The sequence below is a fragment of the Scomber scombrus genome, chromosome 7 (genome assembly GCF_963691925.1).
Source record: "Scomber scombrus chromosome 7, fScoSco1.1, whole genome shotgun sequence".
Lineage (NCBI taxonomy): Eukaryota > Metazoa > Chordata > Actinopteri > Scombriformes > Scombridae > Scomber > Scomber scombrus.
The window spans coordinates 13,881,189-13,891,848 of record NC_084976.1 but is presented as its reverse complement, the minus strand read 5'-3'; the positions used below and the strand labels follow the sequence as shown (position 1 = coordinate 13,891,848).

The window sequence follows — 10,660 nt, the reverse complement described above, 5'->3', positions numbered from 1 at the left end:
CTCCTATTTATTATTTTATTGTGCTAGTGGAGCCAGATCAGTGAAAAAAAACATCACTGTCCAAATACTGGCACTGTTTGTGTGTGGGTTCATTATGTATGTGCTTTAACAGGAGAACATACTTTCACAGGCACACGCAGGCATTTTTGTGATCAACCTGTAAGACTGTTTGAACAATTGTGTCTCAAATACTGAAAAAATAAACAAGAGTTTCATTACATGAAACCAAAAAGACAATCTATCATTTACGTTGATGGTAGGTCAAAAGCCTTCATCTGCAAACTCAAACTCCAGTGGTGGAGACCTGTGTGACCTCAGTCTGGAGGTCATCCTGGACTGTCCCCCCCCCCCACTGATCCATGCCTAGTCAGGCGGGCGGCGTCCCTGTTGTTGCCAGAGCACAAACAGATGCAGGCTGCCTCGTACTATTGCGTGCTCTGGAGAAGCTGTTCTGCTCCATGCGGGAGCGGTATGGCAAGCAGAAATCCCTGAAGCACCTCTTGAAGTTCTCATCCAAGAAGGCATACAGCACGGGGTTGAGGCTGCTGTTGGTGTAACCCAAGGCAATGCACAGGTGCCAGCTTGCCGTCACCAGGAGGTTCTTACGGTCAATATGCACAATGGTCTTGACGATGATAAAGATGTGGATGGGAGTCCAGCAGATGATGAAGGCTGCCACCACCACCAGGACCATACGGGTGATCCGCCGCATGTTCCTGTCCTTCTCTTTGGAGCCAGAGAGAAGGCGGACGCTCTTCAGCCGCAGGATCATCAAACCGTAGCAGATGGTGATGACCAGGACGGGCACCACGAAGGCCAAGACGAACACGCAGATTTTCATCACTGTGTCCCAGTACCAGTCAGGTTGAGGAAATCGGAGTCCGCAGGTTGTGTTGCCTGAAGAGTTAAAACAATTGGGAGTTTAATCGAGGGCCATGTGGAGAAGCTAATTTAAGTTAATAACCCAGCTCAAATGTGTTCTCTTTTACAACATGATCACTCCCTGAAATTAGCAGAAGCACCTGTCACTAAAGGTGATAAAATCCTGCACAGATAAGTAAAATTTCTCTGCAACGAAGGTAATTTCCAGTATTTTTATGCAACAATAAAATTCCCTCACCTTCTTTTGTCACTGTGGTTACTGCCATGATCATCACAGGGACTCCCACAGCAGAAGAGAGGATCCAGATGCAGACGTTGATGAGCTTGGCTTTGGCAGGCGTGCGGAAGTCCAGTGCCCTCACAGGATGACAAACCGCAATGTAACGGTCCACGCTCATCATGGTGAGTGTGAAGATGCTGGTGAACATGTTGTAGTAGTCGATGGCGAGGACCACTTTACACAACAGCTCCCCGAAGGGCCATGTGCTCATCAGATAATTGGCGCTCTGGAAGGGGAGGGTGCTGGTGGCGAGAGCGTCGGCGAGAGCCAAGTTGAAGATGTAGATGTTGGTGGCGGTCTTCATCTTGGTGTATCTGGTTGAAAGAAAAGCACTCAGTGCTCTTAATTGATTGCGGCTCACAGCTGGCAGAAATTGCTGTTAGATTGTTAGACAGTGATTCAATTTTTTTCAAGGTCAGCCTACTTCTGTGTTGCAAAGAAAGCGCCTTGTGTGGTTGACTCACGATTTCCATTAAGACGTTTCAAGGTTAGAAACCAATTTATTGTTTGATCCAATCCATTTCCTTTTGCAATCCAATGATCTGCTATTTCCCGTAGAAAAAAAATTATTAAAAATGCTTTTCAGATGTATAATGATTTTATAGCACTAAAAATACTAAATACGAGAGCTTCTTTGCTCTACCGAAGAGACTGTAAACCACTTTAAAGACATTAAACTACGCTTCTACATAATGAGTCCATTCCAGCTCAAACGTCCTTCAAAACATCTCCTTTTTTTTTTTTAAATACAGTGACCACACTTGTCTGCATGCAGCTGAACAGATAGCTGGCTGTTTAAACACAGATTCCTCCACATTAAGTCCACAGTATGACAGAAATTGCTCCCATTTAATTAAATTGTATTTCTAAAGGCTGGGCTCCACACAGCAACAGGCTCTAAAGGGATGAGGAAGACAAAGTGATGTCTTACCTTTTATCTTAATCCCCGCCCCGCATAAAGAGATTTATTACATTATACAGCATGCACTGATTTCACTCAGGAAGTCATTGCTTTGTTGTTAGTCCTACCAGAGTGGGCACATTGTCTCTTTTATTAACTTTGTTTGATTATTCTGAAAATGAAAAACAAAAGTACAGAGACCCATATTTCATCTTTCACACAAAGAAGCACTTCAAAATTCAATGTGATAATTGACGCTGGAGGCCCAACCATGAATCATCAAAATCATCAAAACATGAAGTCTCTGCTTTTGATTTGCTAGCATCGGGGTTCACTATGCTCCTTATTTCCCTTGTAAATTAATCAGAGTTTACAACCATCAATACTGAGAGGAATAACTGGTGCAATGAGGTAATTTCATCACTAAGTGGCAAATCACACTGTCCTCCCTCCCTCCCTCCCTCTTGTGTGTGTGTGTGTGTGTGTGTGTGTGTGTGTGTGTGTGTGTGTGTGTGTGTGTGTGTGTGTGTGTGTGTGTGTCTGTCCTTCTATCTTTGAGGGACCCACTTTCAGTTTAAACATCAAGACATTTTGGCTCGGCAAGACTTCAAAGGGCAATTTGAGGGTTCACACCTGGTTTTAAGGTTAAGGTTTAGGTTCAGGGTAAGAGTTTTGTTGGTTAATTTGAGGGTAAAGGGCAAGATAGTGCATTATGTCAATGAGTATCCTCACAAGGATATATAGACAAAAGTGTTTGTGTGTTTGTGTGTGGGTGTGTTAGAAAGTGGCTCACAGACACACAAATTGTGGGCACTTTCAAAGGACCATCAAAATATATAGCAGTGAAAATGTATTTTTTATATACCTTGTATTATAGGTATATAAGGTAATTATAAATTACTCTTATGCAATATTAAATATAGTATGACGTCTGTATGCTACTTTAAGGCAATCTGAAACATCCTTGATGATATCACTATGATATTTTTATATAATCACCTCATACATAAATGTTTGAGTGGCTTCTCACTGATCATCATCTAGCCAGTTTCAGAGTATATTTGTGAATAGAAACTTAGACACAATCAAAATGGTCTGTTCCTTTTCACTGCTTTATTGCTTCTCCTAATCAGTTCACGGTTCACTTCTTACCTGACCACCCCGTACATCACAAGCACGTTCCCTAACAGTCCCACCACGCAGATAAGAGAGTAGAGAGCCGTGATACAAACGGCGATGATGAGACTTGTTGTGTCCCTGGTCGCAGCCCTGATGGTGTCGTTGCTACTTGAAGGCACAAGCTGAGAATCATCAGAAAATGTAACATTGAAAGGAGTTACTGAGACCGAGTAGCGCTCCGTAAAATCTCCAACAGCGTCGGGAGGAAGAGTGGTGAACTCCATTTCTAAAAATTCTGGTGAGATTTTTTTCCCCCCCAGTGCGCGGGGAAGTCAGAGATTTTCCCAGGTCCGAAGCAGGCACACAGGAGCGCACGACAGAAAACTGGATGGCAATTGAGTAATGAGGCGCCCAGAGGAGGTTTGCGCTCTCTCTCTCTCTCTCTCTCTCTCTCGCTCTCGTTTGTGTGTTTGGTGCGTCTCCGCGCTCCCTTTGGCAAAGCGCACAAAGCAAGATGTGATAAGACTGTTTTCTTAATCCAATTCTCACCCTGCCTACAGGAAAACCATTTTTCAAAGAACTTTGATTAGATCGATCATATAACAATGCTTTTTTAAATGATCCTTATTGACTGTAATCCAAAACAACTGCCTCTTTTTCCACTTGCCACACAGCAGTTTATCAAACGCGTCTAAACCAGTCCAAAAATTTCTCTTTAGTTCAAATGGAAATTTCTTTATTGAGCCTTTCCTCTTATCGATTCCTTCATACCCTGAGGTACTTCTTCTCCCACTCTCCATGTCCTACGGCCTCTGTTAGTGGAGCTCTATTAGAGGACTGGATCACCAGGCAGTCACGTCCATGAAATTACCTTATTAAACCATAAGGAGTGATGCAATTACCTGCCAGTAGCAAGGGTGATGAAATATTTAAGATGGTTTTGATAGCCTATAGAAGCAGTCAAGACTGAGGATTTTGAAAGGAACCTTGGAAATGGTCCTGTAATGCTTTGGCTGCCTGAGTAATTGTGTTGGTGTCAATTATATCTGTATGTACAAGCGCATTGATGTAGGCGTAGAGACATGAAGGCACATTCATTTGAGAGCTCTGTATTTGCTTTAGGTCAATATTGAATCAATGCTGCTCATGTTCAACTAGATTAAATTATTTTCAGGTGTCTGCTGTCTCTTAATGATTCTGGGGCAGGTCTCACCCCTGGATCAAACGGTTCCATTATATCAGGTGTTTTTTTTTAGCATCAAATTCAGCTGATTTGACCTGTTCAGCTGACACATGTTATGTAAATCTTTAATTATACAAACATTTGACTTTTGATGCCAAGCAGGTGTTGCTTTTTATCATTTCCATCAAGGCACCAATGTATCTGTAGCTGGGTTTTGTGAGCAGCCTATTACTGAAACATCAGAAAGCATTAGGAACATGATGATGATGATGATAATGATCGTGTCTGCTGACATTGGCGCATGCATGTGCAAATGTGCAGTCTGCAGTTTTCACAGGCGTAATTTTTTATTTGAACACACAAAAACGAAAATCCTCCTGTAGATATGACTGTGGTGCTCATGACTGCAGCAGTCTTAATGCACTCTGCAAAGTGACCTTTACTAAATCCGCCTTTAAGCAGCCAATATCAGTGCAGCACAAAGCAGGGAACAGTCTGAATAATGGGCCAGTGTGCAGAACAAAAGCTCTGATGCCTCCTTCTTTACTGTTCCATTTAAAGATAGATCATGCGTGTCTTCCTAAGATGAAGAGCAGTACTTAAAATTATCTGGCTCATTTTGGGACTTTAGTGTGCTCATTATGGATGTTTGTTTAAAGCTTCTGTTCAGCTTTCTGGCCACCCACAAGTGTGAATAATTCCTACAATGATGTGCTGGTCAGGTTTTTACCATGTTAGTGGCATGTCTGTAGGGACAGTTGGGCCACCACTTTGATCCAGACTGAAATAACCCATAACTATGGGTTGAAATTGATTAAAATTTGCTACAGATATCCACATTCGCCAGAGAATAAATCCTCATGACTTTGATGATCCTTTGACTTGTCCTGGGCTTTCAACGGGTCAAAGTTTTTACATAAACAAAGAAATATGTTAATATCTACTAGATGGATTGGCACTAAATTTTGTTGAATCCTTGACTTTTGTGATTCCCTGACTTTTCTTCTATTACTGCCATAAGGTTCACTTAATTTATTGTTTAGAGTCAAATGTCTCGTAACTAGGATGGATTGCCATGAAATTTGGTAAACACATTCATATTCCCCTTACAATAAATTGTAATAACGTCAGTGACCCCCTCACACACACAAAACTTTTCCTCTAGTTCCATCATCAGGTCAAAATCTTGCGGACAAGGACTCATCAAAAATATGATAGACAGAGTGTCATTTAAACTTGTTTTACCTGGGGTTTTTTGGCCACCTGGGGGCAGTGGAAATAAGTTGTTTACACAACACTGACATACTTTAGTATATCGTAACCTTCTAAGTTGATGGCACACTTATTAGCAACAGTTACTTATTTTACAGTAGTTACAAAGCAATTATAATTACTAGTTGTGTTTCTGGCCACCCGGTGAATGCTGGTGGCCAGAAACACAATACAATACAATACAGCAAAGCAGGGCACAGTGTACTCTGCAGAGTGATGTACTATATGTGATAGTTTATCAGCACAAGTAAGACACAGAGAGGTTGAGCTGCTGAGCTGTTAGCCCATCTCCAGCTTCTTCTGTCTGCTTGTCCTGCATTGTCGATGGTGGTGGGTTTGTGCTCACAGCAGCACTGTAACATCAGTGTTGGTTGTCGTTAAGCTAACATTTTCGGTACAAGATGCATCTGGCTCTGGTCTTCAGGGTCGATTGACTTGGATTATTGAGATCACTGTATGCTGACTACCACTTAACAGAGAAAAGAATAATGTCGATCCAGTGCGCAGACTGAGTCATCAGGAAAGTTTTTTTCTGATCTTTCAGTTAAACTGAATGAAGATTATAATCTTTATTAAAGTGAATTAGTAATGAATAACCATCGTGTGTGAATCATACATCCATAATGGACTCATATTATGCATAATCCATGATAATGAAAATGCAGAAAAATATAATAGAAGATAGCATATTGTGGGCATAAGTGGGACAACTTACACGTCAGCATGAAATGACTTACACAGCAGTTCAGAAAGTACATTCACTAAGTTTCAATTTAGATATAACAGAGCGAGAAAAAAGTATGGTCCCTGCTACTGCTGCCGGTGCAATGATGATACACAGGGTTACAGTAGAGGACCATCTGCTCCCAAATGAGAAGGACTAAAAATAATATAATGTATGAGTGCAGAGTATAGGTGCTCTCTGTAATGGCAGCAGAATGTGAAAGGGAGGTTTGAGTGTATATGATAAGCCATCTCTGTAGACAGTTTTGAAAACCTGAAATTGTGTTTTAAGATAACGAGAAATAGGTCTGACTGTACAGTAACCAACATGAACAAAATGCTGTTGTTGCTGCTTTTGTTGTGTTATGACTGCTTTCCCCCCCTCTGGGAGAATCACTCATGATTAGTCTGTACAGGCAGCATGATTACTCGCATCACTCATCAGCCCAATGGAAACCTTGGGAAGCATTACGCTGCCTCTCCGAACCCATCACATTGATGGTAGGGAACACAGAACAAAGACAATTTAATGTGCTGTTGGGTTTTGCATACAGATGGAGAGATGATGATACATGCTTGATTTTTAAATGATCACAGAAGAAAAGAGGATTCGTACCAGCTGATAGCAATTTAGTCTTAATAAATCCTCTTTAACTCACTGACATACTGTATTATTCTCATTTGATTGATACTTGTTGTACTTCTAGTCATCCTATATTTTATATGTTGCGACAGTTATGTGTTTTTTTCTCTGCTATCAAGTTGCAATATTTTTCACACTACAGCATTTCTTTTTCCAACTCAATCAGGCATTTCCTCACACCCTCCGACCTTGAAAGAGCAATCCTTACATTAATATCATCCAGACTGGATTATTGCAACTCTCTTTACCATGACACCCTCAATCTACCATTTCCTGCCTACAACTTGTCCAAAACGCTGCAGCCCGGTTACTAACAAGATCCAAAAAAAAACGAGACCACTGGTAACGAGACCACCATCCTCGCATCCTTACATTGGCTCCCGGTTCACTACAGGATATCATTGAAAAATTCTACTAATTGTTTACAAATCCCTCCATGGTCTCGCCCCCGCGTATATCTCAGAACTTTTCACTCCCTACAACACCAACAGACCCCTCAGATCCTCCCACCTCAGCATGTTGGCAGTGCTCCGCTCACAGAGAAAAAAGTCTGAGGACAGGGCCATTAGACAGGCTGAGTCTGTTGATATTTTTTAAAAGGATTTAAAGACTCACTTTTATTCTCTGGCTTTTAACTGTGTTTAATGTGTTTTACTTGTTATCTTATTTCTTAGGGTTTTTACACTTGTGTTTAAATTTTGTTTATCTTAATGTTGAGCCTTTCATGCTTTTATATATTTTCCGTCTTTGTGAAGCACTTTGGTGCAAATTATGTTTGCTTTATAGTGCTATATAAATGAAATAAACTTGAAACTTAAAACTTGAGCTGGTACACTTCCCAACTTCTCGAAAGGTCAAAAAAGGATACAAACAATATATTTTATGCGTCCACTGTGACGGCCCTAGGCCTCCCATAGTAAAGGGGTTAGTCTGCCTTGCCTTCTACTCTCCTGTTTTTTCTCCTCCCTAGATGGTCTGGTCCCTCCCCCTCATCAAGTGATTGAGGTCACCTGTCGAGAGCCTTCTTAAACCGGGGAAGTTCAAGATGTCTCTCTCTCTCTCACTCTCTGGCCCTCCTGGAAGGCTGGTGCCTTTCAGGCACTTCATTCTTGGTTTTGGTTTTGTTTTTTGATTGTGTTAAAAGTAGCATTGGTTCATGTTATTTTTGACTTTAAAACTCTTGTTTGATTACATTTGTTAACTTTAATGAATTGCTTCTTTAATTTGGGCTCTTGCCGTGTGGTCCTCCCTGCTTTGTTATGCTCTCAAACGAGCTGGGTATAACACCACGTCGCCAGCATCTTTGTGTGCAGACAGCATTAGATAGGATGAAAAACTACAAGAAAACACATTTGCTGAAGCTTTGCTAATATTTTAATGTACCTGTGTGTTCTCCTGCTGTCAGAAGCACAGAGGAGGACTGAACTTCTGCCTGGCTGTCACATCTCATCACTATCTTATAATCACACAGCAGGCCACGTACATTATATATTAGTCTGCCCTGTCCAGCCTTTATGTGTGTACTCATGTTCTGACTCATTCACATGCAGGGACTATTATTAGTCACTGTAAAACACTGGAATTCGAGTTATTTTATGTTATGTAGTCATTAGATGTCAAGTCTTCACTGTAGCAGTGAGACATGGATCAATAGCTGAGTGAGGTTGATCTTTCACTGTTATTGATGTGATGCTGTTCTGTAGGACACTGGATTTACTAGCACTAAAACAGACAAAATACAAGACCAAATCTGGCAACCTGACACCATATTTAGTGATCTTCAGGGCAATCAGCAGTAATCCCAAAGGGACAGACCACCATGAATGCACAGGACATATCTCTACTGTATGTATGATCAATATTTCCAATGCTTTTGACTGAATGAGGAGCAAAACCAGAGAAAGAGAATAAGAGTCAGCCATTACAGGGTAAAGAGTGGAGCAGGAGAAAACAGCAGGCTGTCTTGCATTCACACAACCAGCAACCTGATTAATTTTGGACACTGTGATGAAGTCAAAATGTTGTTAACCCTAATAGGGTGTCTCTTTGTGGCAAATGAGTTGTGAGTGTGTGGGCAGTGTCAACAGAGCACAGCCATTAACTGCTTTTGCGACAGAGGCTCGCAGAACACATAAGAACACAGGCTGTGAAACATCATGTTGTTGCACCAGCTCCAGTTTTATTTTGTCAGCAAATAAACACAACTGATTTCCTTTGTAAAACGTGACAATGATCATGTCGAATGTCCCAGGCTTCCTGCTGTGGTTTAATGCAAGTGTGGTACAGAACAGAGAAGAGAAAGCTGTAGCTTGCAGATTTGTATCACACACAAGATATTTAGTTCCTTTTACTTGAGAAACCCATCAAAACAAAATTTTTTAAAGCATCTCCAAGCTTGAGAAATGCAGCATGTTTACATCTTGTGAAAGTGTTTTTCTTTCTTTCAGATCAGGGTATTAAAAATAAATAAAACTGTATGTATGATGCTTGAAGTGAAGAGTGGTTACATCCAGATTTTTATTGAGGATAAAATTCACACATATTTCTGCTACATTCTCATCTTTTTCTTCTATTTGCTCTGCATGATGTTGCTGTGTTTTTGAGACAGGGAAAGGGCTGGATAGAGTGTAACATTTTAAATGGGCAACCACGAAAATAGACACTTAGGCTTTTATGAGTCTGTAAACTATGAGTTGTCTGCACAACTGGGCAATCACTTAGAGGAAATTGGAATATTGTTATTTGTGTAGTGCTACAGCGTCCTCGGAGAGGTTGAGATTTCTGTGATTTGTGATGTGGTTTTGTTTACAAATGTGCACAGGATGAATCCAGACCTAGGACCTGACTGATGCACTAAAAATGTATACTCCTCATGAAATAATATCTTTGGCTCCTTTCACACACGCATTTTATAAATTTAGGATTTATTTAGAGTTGGTTGAATGGTTTATAAGAAATTAATTAGTCACACTAATAGTTTATCACTTCAGACAACACTTGTGGCGCCAGTGCCTCTGATTGCAAAGTTACTGATGCTTGCCAAATCCATTTAGTTTTGTTTTTTTCTTAACATCATTAGTGAGGTAATAAATTATTCTTAATGTAAGCTGTGAAGAGTTTTCCTTGATTGCAGTGCCAATACTTTCAAACAGAGGACCTCCCCAGGCATGATAGCTGTGATTGACAGATATTTTCACACAGTACCTATAGCTGCCAAGTTAAAATCTCACAGTCTCCTTCTCAAGATGTTATTTTCATGTTTTGTTTTGTTTTTTTCTTTCACAGCGGTATTTGACAATAACAGGCAGAGGTTCAGCAGTTTCAGCCGACAATTAGTTATGCACCAGCGATTTTTAGTTTCTGATTTTCCATCTGGTGGGGGGTAGGCAGCAAAATGTATATATGACAAGATAGAGACAGCATGCGTTAATTGAGAATGTGTGTTACTCTAATACACATGCAGTGTCAGTCACTTAATGAATACAGAGTTCTCCTTCTCCAACTCCTCCATTGTCAGCTGCATCACGGATGACAACGAAGAAGAATACAGAGCTTCTTAGGGTGGTGTGACAACAATCATCTAGCTCAACATTGGGAAGACCAGGGAGCTCGTGGTGGACTACCAGTGGAGCAAGAAGAGGCCCCCAACTCCCATCA

The 10,660-nt window shown here is 40.9% G+C and overlaps 1 protein-coding gene across 1 annotated transcript; it reads right to left on the bottom strand.

Annotated features, from left to right (window-relative positions):
- Positions 1–367: 367 nt before the first annotated feature.
- On the bottom strand, positions 368–3,466 carry oprd1b (opioid receptor, delta 1b). Its single transcript, XM_062422318.1, has 3 exons — positions 3,216–3,466; positions 1,121–1,476; positions 368–897 (listed from the first exon to the last, which is right to left on the bottom strand). Exons 1-3 carry the CDS (start codon positions 3,464–3,466, stop codon positions 368–370), a joined length of 1,137 nt encoding a protein of 378 aa, XP_062278302.1.
- Positions 3,467–10,660: the final 7,194 nt, after the last annotated feature.